This window comes from Mastigoproctus giganteus, chromosome 1 (assembly GCF_048544385.1).
Source record: "Mastigoproctus giganteus isolate SK-2022 chromosome 1, ASM4854438v1, whole genome shotgun sequence".
NCBI lineage: Eukaryota > Metazoa > Arthropoda > Arachnida > Uropygi > Thelyphonidae > Mastigoproctus > Mastigoproctus giganteus.
In genome coordinates, this window is record NC_143575.1 from 14,327,274 (window position 1) to 14,349,531 (window position 22,258).

The window sequence follows — 22,258 nt, forward strand, 5'->3', positions numbered from 1 at the left end:
AAATGCATGGGATACATACAAATTATCACGTGACACAGAAGCCTATGATAGATACAAGTTGATCTGTAACCAAGTTACAAAGGAGGTTAGGCAGGCGAAGGCAGATTACGAAAGATCCTTGGCAAGGGATGCGAAGAAAAACAGCAAAGAGTTCTTTACTTATGTAAACTATAGAAGGAAGGGGATGAATCCACTTGATATCGATGGGTCAACTGTTGATGACCCTGCTCAGGTAGCTAACAAACTAAATTAATATTTTGCATCGACATTCACACATGAGGAGTTATTCAATAAGGGGAATGCCATAGATGAAGTAAACACTGGCAGTTAGCTAGATGATCTTGTAATAATTGAGAGTAAAGTGGACGAGAAATTGTTGAAGATAAACACAAGAAAGGCACCTGGGGTGGATGGGATCTATCCAGTTATATTAAAGGAGGCAGCAAAGGAAGTAAGCAAACCCTTAGCCATAATTATGAGAGCTTCCTTGGACTCAGGGGAGGTACCCATGGACTGGAGATGTGCAAATGTGACCCCAATTCACAAGGGAGGATCAAAGGCAGACACAAGTAATTATAGACCTGTGAGTTTAACTTCTGTTCCCGGAAAATTAATGGAAGCACTGGTTAAAGAAGCACTGCAGGATCATCTAGACAAGACTTCAGTTATGGCTCGGACACAGCATGGTTTTGTTAAGGGAAAGTCTTGCCTGACCAACTTGATTGGATACTATGATGCAGTCACAAAAGAACTGGATGCAGGGAATAACTTTGATATTATATACTTGGATCTTAGAAAGGCTTTTGATACTGTTGCACATGGAAGACTGCTGCACAAATTGGAGCAGTGTGGCATTGGAGGCAAATTGCTGCTATGGATAAAGGGGTGGTTGAGAGGGAGAAGACAGAGTGGTAATCAATGGACACTGCTCATCGTGGACTAATGTTATTAGTGGAGTCCCTCAGGGTTCAGTATTGGGTCCTTTATTGTTTTCTGTATTTATAAATGATATTGATGATGGTATATCAAGCTTAATGTCCAAGTTTGCAGACGATACGAAGGTTGGCAGGGTTTTCAAGGACACTACTGACACTATGCTGCCGCAACAGGATCTGGAAAGGTTGAGCAGATGGGCCGAGAGGTGGCAAATGAAGTTTAATATTGACAAATGTAAAGTACTACACATGGGAAACAGCAACCCCAGAGCAACGTATCAACTCTGTGGTACTACACTGACAGTGGTAGAGAATGAAAGGGACCTGGGGGTGGTTGTGCAGGCAGATATGAAGTTCTCTGAGCAGTGCAGACGGGCTGCAAGAGTAGCTCATGGTGTATTGTCAATGATATATAGGAATTTTTCTAGCAGGGATAAGGAGGTGATTATTCCATTGTATAAGGCAATGGTCAGGCCACACCTAGAGTACTGTATACAGGTCTGGAGGCCTCATTTCAAGAAGGATGTAGAGCTGCTGGAACGAGTACAGAGAAGGGCAACAAGATTAGTGAATGGAACAAAGGGGTGCTCTTACGAAGAAAGGCTTAAGTTTTGCAAATTACAGTGTCTGGAGACTAGGCACCAGCGAGGTGATCTGATAGAGGTGTATAAAGCCTTGAATGGTTTGAGCATGCTCAATGCTGATGGGATTCTTCCTCTTGCTCAGAATAATCACCTGAGAGGGCATAAATTCAAATTGAGGAAAGACAGATGTAGGATAGACGTGCCGAAATTTGCCTTTAGCCAGCGAGTGGTTGGTTGGTGGAACAGACTTCCATCCCTTGTCGTGGAAGTTGATAGCCTAAATAAGTGTAAGGCTCAGCTGGACAGGTATTTTGAACGAACAGAGGGGTGAAGTGGAAGTGGTTTTTTTTTTTTTTTTTTTTTTTTTTGGCTGATGCTACATAAGCTTGCTTTCTTGCATCAAATGCCTCTACTAATGCTAATGCTCATTCATCTGACATCCATTAGGTCTAAGCCTTAAACAGTATTTCTTTGTTAGTATAAAAAAAAACTAGTAGCTGCTATGGTTATTTCCTTGAATGCTTCCCATTTAGAATTTGCTGACGCTAATCATCAATTAGCCTCGCTGTTTAGAATTTAAAAACTGTCAGAGCACTGTAGTCATTTATATTAAAGCAAAAACTTTCATTTACAATCCCACATCAACACACTGTGATCACTGCCACATAGTGGTTCATTTATCTTCAGATTCTTAATGCATAAATAATCACTTCTGATTTTCAGATCAAGAGTGTTACTCTCTCTCTCTCTCTCTCTCTCTCACTGCTTCTCTCACATGCTGCTGTAAAAAAAAGTCTTTCAGTAATTCCACAACAGTCTTGCTAGTGTGCGAGTGACCAATCCACAAGTTACAGCCAATATCTGGAAAGTTAAAATCCCCCACTATAAGGCATTAATTTACTGGTCCATTCTATTTCTCTGTATAGCTGTCATACTCACCATCATTAAGCCCATAACATACTCCTCCTCTCATTTTTGTTTTCCCAGCGTTTATGTCACACCAAATTGACTAAACACTGCACTAGCTGCCCATGTCATTTGGATGCACTGCCTTAGATTTAACATGCTTCTTAACTAGGAGAAGAACCCCCTCCCCCTGTCCTTTCTTTACACATTATACTACCCTTATCCAAATTCTGCATCCCTTATGTCTGACTGACATGTCTCTGATATGTCAGTCAGACATATCAGAGACATGTCAGCTCTAGATAGCTCCACCCTAGGAGCTATCTAGGGCTGACTGTTTGTGCAATAAGTGTGAGCTTAGCAATACAAGTTGCTTAGCCAGATCTATACTCTTATTGTACAGAGTTATATTGCCTGAAAGTAGCTGGCCCTATTTCCACATAGGCTAGGGTGGGCAGGAGATTCCTGTTCGGCTAAATGGGCCAAATTCAGCTGAGGTGATTGTTAGTCATTACAATTCTGTGCTCTTTTGGCATTAGCCCCTGGGACTGCCAGCCTGTTTAACTTGGGTGGAGGAGGATTTTACTAATCAGTGATAGGTTTCGTGGTTATTTTAATTTTTCCATTTAAGATTGAGATTGAGAGCTCCTTGCTCCCCAACATTTTGAATATATTGTACAGTAAACCCCCGATATTCGCGGTATCTGTATTCGCGTTCGCTGATTTAATATAAAATGAAACCTAAAAAAATGTGAATTTTAAAGCACCGTGAACACTTTCCGCCATAAAAAAAACATGGGCGTGGCTAAAATTATCTTCCCCGGTTAAAACAGCACTCAGTGGATGGGGAGAGAGGGGTGACAAAATCACGAGCGTGGATGTTTCTTGCTAATCCTTGTTCAGTATGTGTTATGCGCTTGCCATAGGACATTTCGTCGTTTGTTTTTAATTTATATGCTTATAAATTGAATAAATTTATCAATTTATAAATTGATATGCTACCAAAAGTGATAAATCTACCGTTTTGCAGTGTAAAACAGACTTTTGCGAGTTAACGGAAAAAAGTGACTTAACTTTTTTCGGTGTGTTAACGGAAAAAAGTGACTTTATTTGAACAAGTTCTTTCTAACCTGTACAAAAATAAGGCTACGAATAACAAGGGAAATGTGAAAAGATCAAAGAAGGTGATGACATTAGCGAATAAAATTGAGTTATTAGATAAAATTTCTAATGGCGAAAGTGTCTCCTCAGTGGCAAAACATTATAAAATCAATGAGTCAACGGTACGATCAATCAAGAAATCGGAAGAAAAAATCCGCCGTAGTGTCCGTGAAAACGCGCTAACTGCTTCAAAAATTTGCTCTGTAACTCGTGACGTTAAATTAGAAAAAATGGAAAAAGCTTTAAATCTGTGGATAGAAGACCGAACTAAAAATAAAATTCCGTTAAGTTCACTCATCATTCGTGAAAAGGCAAAACTCCTTTATCAACACTTTAACGAAACTTGATAGCACTGGCAGGATAAGTTTTTTTAGCTAGCAAAGGCACTGGTTTGAAATTTCTAATAAACATTACATTTAATATTAAATTGTTTCTTATTTTCATTTCGATGCCATATGCTTGCATTTCACTATGTACATAGTCATATTATAAAGGTACATATAATACATACATATACAAAATTTTAGACTAGTTTTTCTTATATATTTCATACTTTGGAACGTAACCCTTTGTACTAGGGAGCCATAACTCAGTATTTGCGTTTTCAGTGTTCGCGGCATTTCTCAGGAACCTAACCCCCGCAAATAGCGGGGGTTTACTGTATATATCAACGTTATTGATCCTTGGTTTTTAATTGTAAATATACTAATTTTATTTATACAAGTATGTCTTTCTCTAGTGAGGTTAACTTTCTGTGTGACGAAGAATTGATGGCCAGTGAAGTAACTGTGGATGAACATGAAGAAATCAACATTTAAGTCAGGTCCAAGAACTGACTGAATTAGACGTATTTTCCAGTAGAAGTATACCAGGAACTCCTGTTAAAGGCAGGTTGTTGTCACGGCACACAGGAGAAAGGCTCTAAAAAAAAAAAGCTAAGATACCAGCCGAAGAAGTGAATTCTGATTCAAATGTTCACGACAAGAAAGAAAATAATCGGAAAATATGAGTGTTACAGATAAAGTTTTAAAGGTTTTGATTATATAAGAGAAGTAATAAGTTGTTTAAGAAGTTTTTTATGGGACATAAACAGTAAGGTTCCAACTGCAGCTATAAGAATCAGTTTTGATTTTTGGGACAAGTTGGAAGCCAAAGTGCAAGATGTACAAGTGGAGAACATAATGTTAAAAGAAAAGTTGAAGAAAACGTCAGGAAAAGTGTGTCAAGAAACTTATGCAGCAAGTAACTTGAAAATAACTTGAATCTGGTGTAACGGTTCCAAAAGTTTCAAAGGTGATGATAATAAAGGCAACAACTGATCAATATAAATCTAGTGAGGAGATAATGGCTGATAACCTTAAGGAAGTGAGACCTATGTTGTCATCAGTGCGTGTAAGAAATATTAGGCTTATAAGAGACCGTGGTGTGACTGTGGAGGCTGAGACCAATGACGACATTGCAAAACTAAAAGGATGTTCGAAAATAGAGTATGGGTTTAAGGTATACTGTGCCTAAGCCTATTATGCCTAAAGTGGTGATATCTGATGTACAGAAGGGGATAACAAATGATGACTTTCTAAAAAAAACTGTGGTTGAAGGATTTTAGGGACATTAATGTGATAGAGAAGAAGTATACAGACGTATTGAAATATCAGTAAATAAGACCAAGAACTCACAGGCAGAGAACTGGGTTGTACAGTTGGCCCCAGTATTGTGGTTGAAGATAAAGAATATGTCAAGATTGTTTATAGGCTGGTTAGCATGTAGATTTAGAGAAATATATCCTGTAATTCAATGTTATGAATGTTTATCATTTGGACACATAGTAAAAATTTTGTAAGGGAAAGGCTGTGTAGCCAAAGAAGGACATCCCTATAAAGAATGCTGAAATTGTAAATAGCAACCAGTATGCAGTAATTTTAAGAGGAATAAAGTTGAGGCTGCTCATGCACCAGTTAATAAGATATGTCCTGAATATAAGAAAGTGTTGGAGATATATAAGAAAAAAATTAATTATGGCTGGTGACTTTGGAGTTTTGCAATTGAATGCTCAAAATGAAAAAATTTCGGGGGGGGGGGGGGGGGCTATATAAGCTTGCTCTCTTGCATCATGTTCTTTTACTAATGCTATTTTCAAACTGTCAGCCTCACTAACTTATGGAGGCAACCTGTTTCCAGTAATAAACAACTAGCTAAAAGAAAACTTATAACAGTCTAACCTAAACCACTTCCGTTGTAATTTGAATTTATGGTCCCTAGTTCTGGAATTATTTATGAAAGTGAGAAGTCCACCTTCATTCATTTTATGAACCCCTCTCAGGGCCTAATAAACCTCAATCAGGTCCCCTCTAAGGTGTCTCATTGCCAAGCTCTGTAGCCCACATAATTGAAGTCTTTCTTTATACAGTTGCCCTTTTGCTGATCTAACTATGCAAGCTGCCCATCTTTGGACCCTTTCAAGAAGCTTAATGTCTTTTTTTTTTTTTTTTTTCCAGATGAGTTCTCGATATTTGGACACATTTCAAATGAAGTCTCACAATTGCCTTATAAGTGGGATTATGGCCTCCCCATCATTATGGGATAGGGTTCGATAAATTATCAACAGGACCCAAAGGGCTTTCCTCACTGCCTGTTTACACTGCTCAGAAAACTTAAACTCTGCCCGTATTATAAAACCCAGATCCCTTTCTTCCTCTACACTTTTTAATTACCCTGCACCAAGTGTATAAGTTGCTTTTCCCCAAATGTAAGACTTTGCATTTTGATGCATTAAAACTTAACTGCCACTTTTCTGACCATTCCTGAAGCCCATTCAAGTCATCCTAAAAGAGCACTGATTGGCACTGATCATTAACAACTCTACCAATCTTCACATCGTCTACAAATTTTGACATCGCATCCCCTATTTCTTTGTCAATGTCACTTATAAATATCACAAATAACGGTCCAAGAACTGTTCCTTGGGGAACCCCACTTCTGATGTTACACCAATCCAAAGAAAATCTACTAGTCATAATCTTTTGCTTTCTGCCCTGTAGCCACCCTGTGATCTCTCTTAAAATCTTTCCAGTAATCACATTATGTTCCAGTTTTATATATTAAACTCCCAAGTGGGATTAAGAGTAATACCTTGCTAAAATCCAAATAAATTATATTTAAATTGTTTTCTACATCCAGCTCATAGTTTACTGCATCAAAATAGCTTACCAGGTTCGTTAAAATGATTTGTGTCCTTCAGAATGCTATTTCTACCTAACCGACCCTGGACTGCATTCTTAATTATTGCCTCCAAGATTTTCCCTATACTGAAGTCAGACTAAGCAGCTGGTAGTTACAATCTTCGCTATTAGAACTGCCTTTATGTATTGCTGATGCATTGGCACTTCTCCAATACCAAGGAATCTCCCCCAAGCGAAGTGATACCCTTATAAATAACCTCAGTGGTTCATACTCTCTGGCTACCTTCCTCAAAAAATCTATTCAAATTATCTACCTATCTCTGAAGGAAATGAGATAGAGGCAAAAATCTTTATTTTTTAAATGTAACTCCCTTGAACTTTAACACACTCATTCTATTTTGTTGAACAATTTTACTAGACAAATAAAATTCTTTGTCCTGTCCATCAAAGAACACAGAAACAGCAGATTCAGTTCACTATCATCAGCAAATTGATATCCGCATATGTTTTTCTTGAGGTGTCAAAACAGGAGTCATTGGGGGTGGGGTGGGGGGGGCATATGTGAACTGTAAGGTGGATGGGTAAGTTTTGTAAAGTCACAGTCTCTCAAAGCAGCAGCAACAGCATGTGATCTGTGCACTAGTGCAGTGTTCTGAAGAAGCAACACACCTCTAGCAAGTTTTCCACAGCATTTTTCCTTTAAGACATCCCTTAGGTTGTACAGTAGGGATGATATGACTCTCTTCCCCCCCCCCCCAGTGACTGTCGGCATGTGTGTTCCAAGTGAATGTACAAAATTCCCACGGCATCCCAAAAAATTCCTGTAATCTTGCCAGCTGAAGGTTGTGTCCAAAATTTTTTGGGTAGGGGAGAACCCTTGTGCTTCCATTACATTGATTTTTGCTTGGTCTCACGATCCCAGTGATGAACACGTAACAATTCTGGAGATGAAAGTTTCAGGATCCCTTCCATAAAGCTCTAAATTCTCCTCACAACACCATACTCTGAATTGCATCTGCACAGATGCCAGAAATCTAGGGACCTTATTCATCCCCAAATGTTCATGGAGAATGGTTATAACCGTTCCCTCAGATATGTCATATTCCCTAGAGATTTGGAACACCGTTAAATGTCTGTCATTCAGCACAAGGGTTTCCACAGCTTGGCACATTTCTGGAGTGGTTGCTGTCACAGGATGTGGATCATCTTCGACGGACTCTACTCCACTTGAAATGTTTTGACCACAATTTCACCCTGTATTCTGAAGGTGCACTGTTGCCATACACAGCTACAACCCTTTCATGAATGTCCTTTGGCCCATTTCAGCAAATCCATAATTTGATCCAGCAGGCGCCTCCGTAGCCAGGTGGGAAGGAGCAGCAGTGCGTAGCACATGCTTCTTGATTAGACCGGGGTTCGAGCCCGTCACCACCAAATACGGAAGATGCGGAAAGGTCAGGAAATGACCACCGCATATCCCGGAGCAATATGGCCTTAGTTGCTAATGCTCCTAAAAACCAAATAACTAACTAACTAACTAACTGATCCAGGTGTCTTCCTTCTTTCTGTTACAGTAGCACCTAAAAACATAGTGGGATCGAAATTAGTATGATTCAAGTTGAGATGTGTAGGAATATGATAAATCACGAATCACTGAAATATAACTATGACTACCTTAGGTAGATAATTTATTGAATGCTCCTCTATAAGGTATATGCCATCAACTTCAGCAGCTTTACTTGCCTTTAGGCTCAAAGGATTTTCTAATAAAGAGTCAACTATGATTTCAAAATTACTAATTTCTTATGTCTTAGCTTTACTTCTCTTCAGTCTCCTCAGCAGGAATGGTCTTTCATCAGTAATGACCGAGGCAAAGACCATCAGCAACATCAGCTAGGTTATCTAAGACTTTCACCAATCCAGTACACAAAGGTCTAATCTGATTAGTTTTCTTCTTTATTCACATAAATGTAAAACTGCTTAAACTCCTTGTCCCCATGTTTTGCTCTCTTAGCCAGTGCTTTCTCACACTTGGTCTCTCTAACCTTATCTGTGGTACTATTACAGATCAACTTGTAGCTATTGTAGGCTTCAGTACTTTTATTCGCTCTGTAACTTTCCATGCTTTTTCTTTTTCTGCTCTATTAGACTTTTTCTTTTTCTGCTCTATTAGACTGGTCAGCTCCATATTCAACCATCTCAGCATCCTCCTTCAGCAATATGTTCTTAATTGTATACATGCGTTCACAGCTTGTGATTATTGCTTTAAAGACATCCCATAATTCTAATGTTCGCCCTTCCTTTGCAATCAGCCCAATTAATAAATGCCACAATTAACAGATACCTTAAACTTTAATACTCCTTTTTTTTGAAATTGATACTTGTGCCATTGCCTTTAACTACTGCAACATCTTTCCTCATCTTCCAAATAATGACTGCATGATCACTACCTGCCAATGGTTCCTCTACTGTCTATAACATCACTGATTTTTTGATTACATATATAATATTCCTTTTCACACACAGACTACTTTTGATAAGAAGCACAACCCCACTGCCCCTTCTATCTTCCCTAATTATATTGGAAATGTATTTAGGAAAGATAGACACATTTCCATTTGCTAGACACCACATTTCCAGTAGCGCTGTTATGTCAGCATTAGTTGTCCTAGCCAAAAGTTTGAATTCACCCATTTTATTGACAATACTCCTGGAATTACTGAAGACACACCCTTTTAAGTTATTTAGGCCTCTTTTCCTAGCACTGTCTTCATGCTTATTCAAAAAAAATGTTATCATTCTCAGAACATCTTGCCAACATTGGCTGTTGTGGCAACAAACATGAATTCTTGAGACATGTGTGAGCATTACTTTGACTGCTATCATGAGAATAACATGTCTTTATTACCCTTCTCCATCCTCCCCAAATTGTAGTTTCTCTGATCCCTTAAGGCAGCAGTTCCCAACCTTTTTTGACTCGCGAACCCCTAAGCCTATGTTTTCTGAAATCGCATAAAAGTACTGAATATTCATTATAAAATATTTCCAGCATTACGTTTTTATAAGCAACATTGCATAATAAAAATTATTAAGTATTATTTATACTTTGTAAAGCAGTTCTTAATTAGTCCAAACTAGATTTTGAACAGGCTAAGAGTAGAAAACTTGCTTCTTGTCCAAATGGTAGCTGAACATTCTGGTCTTTCCAAAGCTATTGGCCGCAATTTTTGCCCATCTCTGTTCCAGCCTCTGTCAAAACCAGATAGTTCTGTTTCCACATCAGCCAAAGATAAAGCTGACCTGCTAGCAACCTATTTTTCTTCCAACTCATGTATTGATGATCTTGGTAAATCATCTCAAACCATTCTCCATTCAATGAATCCTGTGATTTTCCGTCAGAAGGATTTTGATGAATCTGATGCTACAAAATCTCCAGGTCCTGATGGTATTTCACCCACCTGTTCTCAAAACCTGTGTCATCTTGCTTCACTTTCTTATTTCAAAGATGTTTTTGCTTCTGCTTGGAAATTTGCTCATATCCAGCCAGTTACTAAAAAGGGTGACAAATCTCTTCCATCCAATTATCGTCCCATTGCAATTACTTCTACTCTTTCCACAGTAATGGAGAAATAAATTAACTGTCAACTCTTAAACTATCTGGAAATCTTTCATCTGGTCAACGATTGCCACCATGGATTCCGTCAGCGTCGTTCCACTGGTGATATTATGGCTTCCAGATAAAGAGTCATTTTCTCAGAGAAAGAGACAAAAAACGGAATGAAGACATAAGAGAGAAAATGGAAGTGAAAAAGAATATTGATACTATCAAATAAAAGCATTTCACATGGTATGGACATGTAAAACAGATGCAATAAACCAGATATACAAAGGCTTTCCTAGAATGGATACCTCCTGGAAGAAGAAGAGGAATACCTAGGAGGACATGGATGGAGAATGGGAGTGCATGATAGCCCAAAGTTTAACTGACCAAGACACCTTGAACTGCACTTTATGGCAGGAAAAATTCCTACCAAAAAATAACTTGTAAGCTGAGGAAACCCATTGTAAATGGAAACACTCCTCTTGAAGAAGATGATGTACATCTATGGACAAATTCAAGGGAAAATTTTTTGGTGAAAATCAAGCCACTGCTCTTGACATTTCAAAGACTTTTGATCGTGTTTGGCATAAATGTCTTCTAAATAAGCTTCCGTCCTATGGTTTGTGAGCTATGTAATTGGTTATCCAGTTTTCTCTCTGACTGCTCTCTGTCTTCTCTAATGCTGGTGTCCCCCAAGGTTCAGTTCTTTCTCCCACTCTTTTCCTCTTGTATATTAATGGCCTTCTTCCATTGACTGGAAATCATATCCATAGTTTTGCTGATGATAGTACATTACTTTCCACCTCCCAGTTTGAAAAACCATGCCCTGCTGAAACAGCTTCAACTTCTCAAGTATCCACTGTCAAATCATTAAATGCTGATCTCCAGTGGGACAAAGAAAACTTAATTTCAATCCTTCTAAAACTCAGTCCTGTCTTATATCTCGCAAAATGGCTTCTTCTGCTCCTATGCTTACCTTCAATGACACTCCGATTTCAAGGCAGGATCTTGGGGATTACCCTGACTTCTAATCTCTCTTGGCAAAAGAACATTACAAATATTGCTTCCTTGGCATCTAAAAACCTTGGTTTTCTCTTTTGCTCTTGGTGTTACTTTTCTTCCAAACAGCTGTTCACTCTGTACAAACTGCAAATCTGCCTTACCATGGAATATTGTTCCCACAACCTCTTGGTTGTCCCCAAAACCTCTTGCACACTTCTAGATTCCATTCAAAAGAGGGCAGTTAAATTAATTAATTACTCATCTCTAACAGCGTCTCTCCACTCTGTCTCTTAGACATTCTGTTTCTGCCGCGTGTCTTTTCTATTGATGGATACTTCCATGGGCACTGTTCTTCTGAATTGGCTTCTATAATTCCCACTCTCTTTTAAAGCAGTCCGAACATGTGATGCAACCAGTGAACATCCTTTCACTATACAACTTCAAACTCACAGAACCAACTTTTCTTCTTCCTCATTTATTCATTCAACTGCTGTTTTCTGGAACAACCTTCCTTATACGTATTTTCTGAAAATTACAATCTAAAGAAGTTCAAGTCAACAAATAACTTCCTACATTTTTTCAACCCATGCACTAAGTGCTATAGGTTCTAAAAAAAAAAAAAAAAAAAAAAAAAAAAAGTACCTATATGTAACAAGGATCGTTGAGAATGGAAAAAAAAAAAAAAAAAAAAATTAGCATAGAAAACATTTACACTGGTGTGCAAAACTTAAGGACCAGTCTGGTTTTCACATGTAGCTTCTCATAGGAGTGGCCTGCATATGGGAAAAGCATACCAAAGGAACCTTGTGAGGTACAGAAATGAAGCATAAACAACCTTTTTCATACTCTTAGACATTTAGTCAAGAAATAATTTTAGATATTTATTTAACATGATATACTGTAAGATAGTAAAGTAATTATAAGGAATTGTGGTTTATTTCTTTGGCAATTCTTTACTTTTTATTTAATTTTAGTTTACTTTATTGTTTATTATTAGTTCTATTTTGTAGTTTACAATAATATATCTATGTAAATCTAAGCAGACACTATTACGGAATTTCCGGTTGGGAACCGCTGCCTTAAAGTATCCTCAATTATACTAGCAAAAATCCTTGCACCACCTTGGTCAAATGAATACCATGTCTACAAAACAGATTCCATTTATCTACAAGTGTGGAATAAGCTAATAAAAGTTTACCTTGAAAAAAAAAGGGAAATTTCCCAAAGCCTTGCAGTCTCCAATTTTTGGTTAATCCACAAGACTTTCAGTACATAATCCCTCCATGTCAGGGCAAAATTGCAAACACATACACATTCTGGCCTAACTCGTGGCATCTTTTAAGCATGGTCCTATATTTATCCAACAAATGGTCAGGTCATGTTCATTTAATATCATTAGTCCATTCATGAATAATAATGCCTTTTTTCTCAGCTTAAAATCTAACAATCTGCTGGTAACGTCATCAGTTGATCCCATCAAACGTATCCTGAATCTGTTCCATCTATCTTTATTTAAAAAAAATGTTACCCATTTCCCTGAAAGTCTCCTAACAAAACTAAATTTCCTTCAACCAGAGCAATATGCACTTGACTATTCTGTTCTGGAACCCGAATCATGGTTGCATCACTTGGCAGATTACAAAATACTTAAGTCCCTGATGAGCTCCCAGTTACATCTGTTTCAAAGATAAGCACTCGTTTCTTCAATGATTCACATTCTTCTAGTAATGCATCAAAATTTAATTTGAGATTAGTACACTCCTTATGTCAGGTGCAAAGAAAAGAATTGTCAACTGAGGTTGGTTTGTCTACTAAAAACAACCTTAGAAATGTGAAACAAAAAGCAACACAACAAAAATGAAGAGTGTGTAGTGCCAACAGATTACTGTTGATCAGGAAGTATCCCATGTGTCCAGATACCATACAGTTAGAAGTGCACTGCTGTTGCATGTATTACATAATAAAAAGCTGTATGACATAGAGAAGTTAATTATTACATAAAACAATTCACATTTCATTTGTAAAGATTCAACAATGTATTTCTCACATGAATGCCGAGAAGGGCTATTTTGAACTACAGGACTACTGATGACGTGAGCTTCTTTCTTAGGAAGAAGAGGTGTCCATGTACCATCCTCATGAAATTGTACCTCAGTACAATCAGAAGGTGCTTTAGTAGTTATCTCCATAAACAGCCTGAAAAATCACAAAACAATATATATGATTTAAATTATTCTTATAAAGAACAGTTAAATGAATTTATTACTTTTTTAATTGCATCTCATTAATATATTATTCCTATAAAAAAGATATGGTCCTGTACAGGTAATTTAAATAGTAATCTGTAAAGAGTATTGATATTTAAAGACCATGGTAATAAGGAATAACTCGTTTTTCCTGAATTCCCTAAATGGAAACAAAGGTTCACAGCAAAAAAAAAAAAAAAAAAAGGAACTAATTTGTTTCTAATGTCAAAGAAACAAAATAGTAGAAATATTCAAGAATGTCCAAAACACACACCTACAGGAATGATACCATTAATGAAATAATGAAAACACAGATGGATACTGGAACAAGCATGAAAGCAAAAAACAAGGAAATACTGTACTCATCTTGGTGGTATCTACTGAGTATTATGCCAAGTGTGGAAGAAACAATTTGAAAGGATTAGTCAAATAATTCCAGAATTGTTAGTACATAATATACAAGGAGTTCCAAGTAGAGCTTGGATTGACGGATCGAATACAGGAGGTCATCAGCGCAACCTGGAATTAAGTATAAGTTCAATAATTAAACAACTGCATTATTCAAAAGGCATGCCCTGGTTTGTTCCCTTATAACTGACACTAGACCACAAACTTAGATAAGGGTTAAATTTGAAAGTGTCTGCAATTCTGCCCAGACATGATAGGATGGAGTATATGATCAGAGCCTTGTCAATAAATTCAGCACTGGAAAGATTGTGCAAGGCTCATGAGGTAGAATTTTTCTCAGCATGGTCTGTGCTTGTTAACGCCATTCAAGATTAGGCACCTTTCATTAGAGGCAATCCAACACCCAAGCTTAAGCTTATAAGGGTTAAAACCAGGTTTCCATCCACTGGGAGGGGGGGGGCTCTACTATTTAGCTTTTATCTGTGCCCTTCTTTTGAAAACTGCAACTACAAAATCATTAAAACAAGTAAAATGGTATCTCTCCACAAACAAAGTCCATAAAAACCCACGTTCTAAACCTATCAATATTTCCAATTGGTTTCTTGGTCACCACATGTACATATACCATGTTTCTTCGATTCTAAGGCATCGATTGTAAAACGCACCTTAATTTCAGAAAAAAAGCTTTGATTCTAAGAAAAAATAAACAAACAAAATAAAACACTAAATTAAATCTAACAAAGATTTTTTATCAGAGTCTACTTCACATTCAGGGTCAGATTCTTCTGATCCATTATCTTCATTATTCCATAATATATCATCTTCTAAGCCATCGAGAGCATTGGTGATGCAACATATTTTAAATGAGTGCTTTAATATTTTTTCTGGGATCAACTTCCAAGTTGTTGATACCCATTCTGCCAATTTTGATGCCAGCGCTTTCTTAATTTTTCTGGAAGGTTGTTGGTCAACAGCCAGGATTCATATTCCTTTCGCAAGTAATCCTTAAGTAGTTTGTTGACTGAAACGTTGAGTGGCTACAGTTGGCTAGTCATGCCACCAGGAATCACAACCAAGTCACCACGTTTTTGCACAATTTTATTTTTGACACGTTCAGACAAATGTCCACAAAATGTATCAAGTACTAGCATGCTAGGTAGGTTACGAAGACTTCCAGGACGTCTATTCCAACACAACATTTAGCCAGTCTTCCATAAGCTCTGCCGACATCCATCCATTTTTTTGCACACTCACAATAACATCTTTGGGGAGAAATTCATTCTTTGGTATGGTTTTTCGATTTAAAATTAAATATAGTGGCAACTTTCGACCATCAGCGGTGATGCACAGCATCACAGTGATACGCTGTTTTTCATAGCCTGCGTTTATAATCTTGATTTCTTTAGCACCTTTAGCGTTGCACCGTGTAATTTCAAGCCATATCGAAGAAGACTGGGGTTTCATCAGCATTTCCAATTTGACTAAACTCATAGTTTCTTTTTTTCCTTAATTTCATCACCTGTCACTGAAAGTTAATCAGCTTCTGTTGAAATTTTGCATGAATTTTTTGACAGATAGATGTTCGGCACCTTAACGATAATCCGCTACAACGCATGAGTCTGTTGCACCAGCTGCGACTTCCTTTAAAAATTATTTTCTCTATTACGAGAGACTTGGCAATATCTCCGTCTTTCAATTGCATAGCTTGTTGAGTGATGGGTAATCCTTTTGCGCATGTCTCCATTACAAAACATATCACGACTTCATTGACTTGTGGAAATCTTCCTTTCTTAGGCCCTGTAAAGCACCTTGGTTGTTGCTTTGCATGAAAATATGGAATTGCGATCATTTCTCCAACAACGAACATTTACTTCACTAATGTCAAAATGTCGACCCGCAGCTCTATTTCTATGTTCTTTTGCATACACAATAACTTTTCGTTTCAATGCGGCTTCATAGTGGAATCTTTTTAACATTTTAATGTGCAATAAGGGATCAAAATTAACGAAATACAGTAACTCCACTTCTTACATACTTTCGAAAATACAAACAAAATTTCCTAGTTTTTGCTGAGTGAGCTCCAATATAAGGAAATAACGGTGGCTTCACATTTCGAAAGCATGTGAAATCACCCACGCCACTTTATTCTCCAGTGGTATTGGAGAATGCAATAAAGGTCAAACTTGGAGGCAGGGTTTCCACGTAAAAACAAAACGTGTGGTGCTGTGCAAAGTGCGGGAAAATTTGAAAAAAAAAAAAAAAAAAAAAAAAAACTGTGATTGTAAGACTGCATCGATTCTAAGACCCACCCCATTTTTAGAGACGTTTATATGTGGAAAAAAGTGCATCTTAGAATCGAAGAAATACAGTAAGTTACCTGTGCCTTATCTAAGGCATCCTGCCTCACTTGACATTCATGCTTAAGTTCTGACAGTATGCTTTTCTTTTCCTGTTGCACACCTTGCCTAGTATACAGCCTTCCCTTGTCTGGACACGAGCTTCTATTCTATATGGTTCTCCTTATATTATGCCTTGTGCAGTACATTAAAGCAGACCTCTAAATCTTCCTGAGACTACTTGTAGAGCATCTGCTGACACTGTTCTGCATACTCTTGTGATAGACAGCAAAGCAAATCTGTGCCTGCCATATATACTTCTTTATTAAAGAATTTGTCAATTTATGAAGCCAAGCTGCCGAGCATAAGACAATTATTGGTACAAATAGTCAGCCATACAATAAATTGAGCACCCTGCCCTTTATGCCCCAGTCTACTCTTATAACTCTCTTTAGCCTGGCATATAACATTTTAATTTTCTTTTTCAAATTTTTGGCATGTGGCACAAAACTAATTTGCTCCCCCATCGTCATACCTAAGTACTTTACAACAGTAACACATCTGACAGACATTCCATAAGCTCTTACTAATGGGAACCAATTCATACTTAATTTCCCCTTCAACAGTATCTGTACTGTTTTTGTCTAGGAAATTTGCAAACCATATAAATTAGACCACTCCATAAAATCGCGTAGAACTCTAACAGCTTGTTCCTCAATACAAGTCTGTGCATTCCCATACACTAAAAAGAAATGGTTGTCCACATAAGCAATCACATCGATCCCCAACATAATTATGCTTCAGTAATTCATCTATTGTCATGCACCAGGTCTGAGGACATCACTGAGCCTTGAGGATATCCTCTTACTATCTCTGTATAAGCCGTTTTGACAACTTCCCGTCCATAAAAATATTGTTTAAATGCAGAGAATAACTTTTCTGAACACTCAGTAGCCCTTATTCTAGTTAGGATTCCTTCCCACCACAGTCTATCAATTGCACCATGAAAATCAACAAACACATCCAGGACATACTGCCCACCATAACCCTGTGTATACTCCACCATCTGGCATTCTCTGTTGACTTTCCTTTGTTATATATCCAAATTGATTACAAGAAGACAACAGCCTTCGTTCAATCTTAATCATCACTCTACTCACACAGAGCCATTCATAAGTTTTTGCCAACACTGAAAGCAAAGCAACTGGACGGTATGCCCCAGGCTCCTCTGGTGTGTTCTCTGGACTTTTAATAAACAGTCTTAACAGTGCAGTTCTCCAGACTGGGGGAAAGGAACCCTCTTCTAAACACATACATTTGCAAGAATATACTAGATCTTAAATTATATGCCCTCTCCATTACCTTCACTTCAACTAAATCCAAGCCCAGCAACTGGTCATCCTTAGTCTGTGCAATTGCCTCTGAAACTTTATCTTTAGAAAATAACTCCTCTTCACACCGAGATTGATATGACGCATTGCATCTGACCATCTCCTGATGTGTCTCAGTATATTCCATCTCCAATAATGGAAATAACTGGTCCAGGACTTTGTTTCTAGAACCATACCAATCAATAGAAAATATATTTCCAACTCCAACAGCATAACTTACATCACTAAAACAAACTTTATCAGTTACCAATTTAAAGGTTGAGCCCCACTGGTCTCTTGATCCCTTTTCATTAACAAACTTCTTCCATGAAGTTTCCTTTACATTCCTTAGATTCCTTTTACATAGTGACATCTTAATCGTTTCTAAACACACACAATTGCATTTCTAAACATATACATATTGAGATTATGGCTGATTTATATATATCAGCCATAATCATATCACCGACTCAACAATAAGATTGAAATTGCTTCCTCACAGTTCTTGACTCTTTCCTCTGCAAGTCCAAAGTACTACTCCACCAATTCACAGGATGCCTTCTAACTTCTTTCTTTGCATACTACACTTAGAAGACACAAAATATCCTGTAATTTCTTAACATATTCTCTCTGATAATTCATCCCAATGAGCTTTCTATATGAGAATAAAAAGCCAAGTTGAACTTAGTCCAGTTTGCCATATTACTAATGATATCAAGAGTAGGAGACTGGCAGAATTACTTAACATGTACAGGTTACTATTGAAAAAAAAGCCGTGAATTAGGGTTGAATTTGAAAGTGTCTGCAATTCTGCCTAGACACAATAGGAGGGAGTATATGATGAGAGCCTTGTCGATCAATTCGGCCCTGGAAAGATTGTGCAAGTCTCAAGGGGTAGAATTTTTTTCAGCCTGGACTGTACTTGTTAATAGGAGAGACTGCTTATACAGGGATGGGATACACTTAAATAGAAAGGGTGCAAGAATATTTGCTGATGCAATCGAGGCAGTGTTAGGTGGGTCGGAAAACTGCTAGCTTGGGAGGATACAAAGACCAATAGATTAACAGTAGCCACTGGCAGAGATGAAAGTGATTCTTGCACTGCTTCTATTGGAATGAGCAGAAGCCTGAAAAACAAGATGCAGGATATTTCAGAGACTGCCGGGAGTCATTGCGGTACAAGTAAACACATGGATTGTGTTAGGGTAGCTAAGAATAGAAACAAGTGCATGTATACTTGCGTGTACACCAATGCTAGGAGTTTAGTAAATAAATTTGATGAATTTGAGTTAGTGCTCAAAGCATCAAAGGTGGATATTGTTGGGATATCAGAGACGTGGTGTCACACAGATATAAGGAATGCTTAATGTCCAGAAATGGAATTTGGGGAGTACGTCTAAAGAAAGAATAGACAGGATAGGAAGGGAGGAGGGGTTATGCTATTAGTTAAGAAACACATAAAATCCAAGGAAGTGAAGCCAGTCGACATCGCTGGATATTGCAGTGTTGAGTCGGTTTGGTGTGACATAAGCATTAGGAGATCAAAATTGAGAGTAGGAGTGTGATACACGCCTAATGACTCTGATGAGTATAATAAGAAATTGTACAGGGAAATAGAGTGGGCCAGTACATCAGTCTTCTGATGGGGGATTTTAATTTCCCAGATATTAACTGGAATTTGTGGGTTGGTCACTCACACACTAGCAAGGCTTTTGAGGATTTATTGGATGATTGTTTGAGGATTTATAGGATGATCAGCATGTTCGGGAGGCAACTAGAGGGAGTAATACTCTTGATTTGATTATCAGTAGCGATTCTTCATGCATTAAGAATCTGCAGATAAAGGAACCACTAGGTGGCAGTGATCACAGTGTGCTGAAGTGGGATTTACTCAAAGAGGTAACTACCATCAGAGGTAAAGGGAAGGGTTATTGCTTTCGTAAAGGCAACTACGATGGTCTGAGACAGTATTTAAATTCTATACAGTGGGACCAACTGAAGATGTTACCAACAGCAAATTCAAAATGGGAAGCATTCAAAGAACTTATCTTGGAAGCTACTATGCTTTACATACCAACTAGGAAATATTGTTCAAGGTTTAGGCCTAAATGGATGTCAGATGAACTAATGAGACATATGACAGAGAAGAAAAATTTCATGGGATACATATAAATTAACACATGACACAGAAGCCTATGACAGATTCAAGTTGATCTGTAACCAAGTTACAAAGGAGGTTAGGCAGGCAAAGGCAGATTACGAGAAATCTTTGGCAAGGGATACAAAGAAAAACAGCAAAAAGTTCTTTACTTATGTAAACTCTAGAAGGAATGGGATGAATTAGATTGGTCCACTTGATATCAATGGGTTAACTGTTGATGATCCTGCTCAGGTAGCTAACAAACTAAATGAATATTTTGCATCGACATTCACACATGAGGAGTTATTCAGCGAGGAGAATGCCAGAGGTGTATTCAAATCTGGCAGTAAGTTAGAGAATCTTGTTGCTCAGTTGATAGCCTAAACTGAGAGTAAAGTGGAGGAGAAATTGATGAAGATAAACACAAGAAAGGTACCTGGAGTGGATGGGATTTATCCAGTTATATTAAAGGAGGCAGCAAAGGAAGTAAGCAAACCCATAGCCATAATTATGAGAGCTTCCTTGGACTCAGGGGAGGTACCCACAGACTGGAGATGTGCAAATGTGACCCCAATTCACAAAGGAGGATCAAAGGCCAACACAAGTAATTATAGACCTATGAGTTTAACTTCTGTTCCAGGAAAATTAATGGAGGCACTTGTTAAAGAAGCACTGCAGGATGATCTAGACAAGACTTCAGTTATAGCTTGGACACAGCATGGTTTTGTTTAGAGGAAGTCTCACCTGATCAATTTGATTGGATACTATGATGCAGTCACAAAAGAACTGGATGCAGGAAATAACTTTGATATTATATACTTGGAATTTGATGAATTTGAGTTAGTGCTCAAAGCATCAAAGGTGGATATTGTTGGGATATCAGAGACGTGGTGTCACACAGATATAAGGAATGCTTAATGTCCAGAAATGGAATTTGGGGAGTACTGCCTCTTAGAAAGGCTTTTGATACTGTCGCACATGGAAGACTGCTGCACAAATTGGAGCAGTGTGGCATTGGAGGCAAATTGCTGCTATGGATAAAGGGGTGGTTGAGAGAGAGAAGACAGAGTGGTAATCAATGGACACTGCTTGTCGTGGACTAATGTTATTAGTGGAGTCCCTCAGGGTTCACTGTTGGGTGCATTATTATTTTCTGTTTTATAAATGATATTGATGATGGTATATCAAGCTTAATGTCCAAGTTTGCAGACGATACAAAGGTTGGCAGGGTTTTCAAGGACACTACTGACACTATGCTGCTGCAACAGGATCTGGAAAGGTTGAGCAGATGGGCTGAGAGGTGGCAAATGAAGTTTAACATTGACAAATGTAAAGTACTACATATGGGAAACAGCAACCCCAGAGAAACGTATCAACTCTGTGGTACTACACTGACAGTGGTAGAGAATGAAAAGGACCTGGGGGTATTTTGCAGGCAGATATGAAGTTCTCTGAGTAGTGCAGATGGACTGCAAGAGTAGCTCATGGTGTCTTGTCAATGATATACAGGAATTTTTCTAGCAGGGATAAGGAGGTGATTATTCCCTTGTATAAGGCAATGGTCAGGCCACAGCTTGAGTACTGTATACAGGTCTGGAGGCCTCATTTCAAGAACGATGTAGAGCTGCTGGAACGAGTACAGAGAAGGGCAACAAGGTTAGTGAACGGAACGAAGGGTTGCTCTTACGAAGAAAGGTTAAGTTTTGCAAATTACAGTGTCTGGAAACTAGGCACCGGCGAGGTGATCTGATAGAGGTGTACAAAGCTTTGAATGGTTTGAGCATGCTCAATGCTGATGGGATACTGCCTCTTGCTCAGAATAATCACATGAGAGGGCATAAATTCAAATTGAGGAAAGACAGATGTAGGATAGACTTGCAGAAATTTGCCTTTAGCCAGTGGGTAGTTGGTTGGTGGAACAGGCTTCCATCCATTGTAGTGGAAGTTGATAGCCTAAATAAATTTAAGGCCCAGCAGGACAGGTATTTCGGACGAACAGAGGGGTGAAGTGGAAGTGGGGTTTTTTTTTTTTTTTTTTTTGGCTGATGCTGCATAAGCTTGCTTTCTTGCATCATATGCATCTACTAATGCTAATGCTGATTAACAGCAAATCTTTTTTAATTCTCTATCTTCTTGGATAACAACATTACCACCTAATTCAAAGAGGATTGCATTGTGATCACTTGTCGAAAAGTCTCCCACTACATGCCAATTTTCAATTCCACTATAAATCGAGACTATACACATCGCAAAATCTATATAGAACTCTCCACGTACAGTGGAATAAGTTGGCTGATGCCCAGTCATTATCACTAACCCTGAGACAGAAAGGAAATTGAGTATTTCTCCTCTTTCATTGGACTCCCTTCCACCCCCAAAGTGTGGAATTT

General features: G+C 38.1%; 1 protein-coding gene across 4 annotated transcripts in view; it reads right to left on the reverse strand.

Annotated features, from left to right (window-relative positions):
• The window catches only part of LOC150090568 (E3 SUMO-protein ligase PIAS2-like), a 391,669-nt gene that overhangs the window by 154,618 nt on the left and 214,793 nt on the right, over nucleotides 1–22,258 (reverse strand). For all 4 annotated transcript variants that reach the window (XM_090378789.1, XM_090378788.1, XM_090378787.1 and 1 more), the window contains one exon: nucleotides 13,416–13,564. In XM_090378789.1, the coding sequence (XP_090234915.1) occupies nucleotides 13,416–13,564 (149 nt within the window). The remainder of the gene's footprint in view (nucleotides 1–13,415; nucleotides 13,565–22,258) is intronic.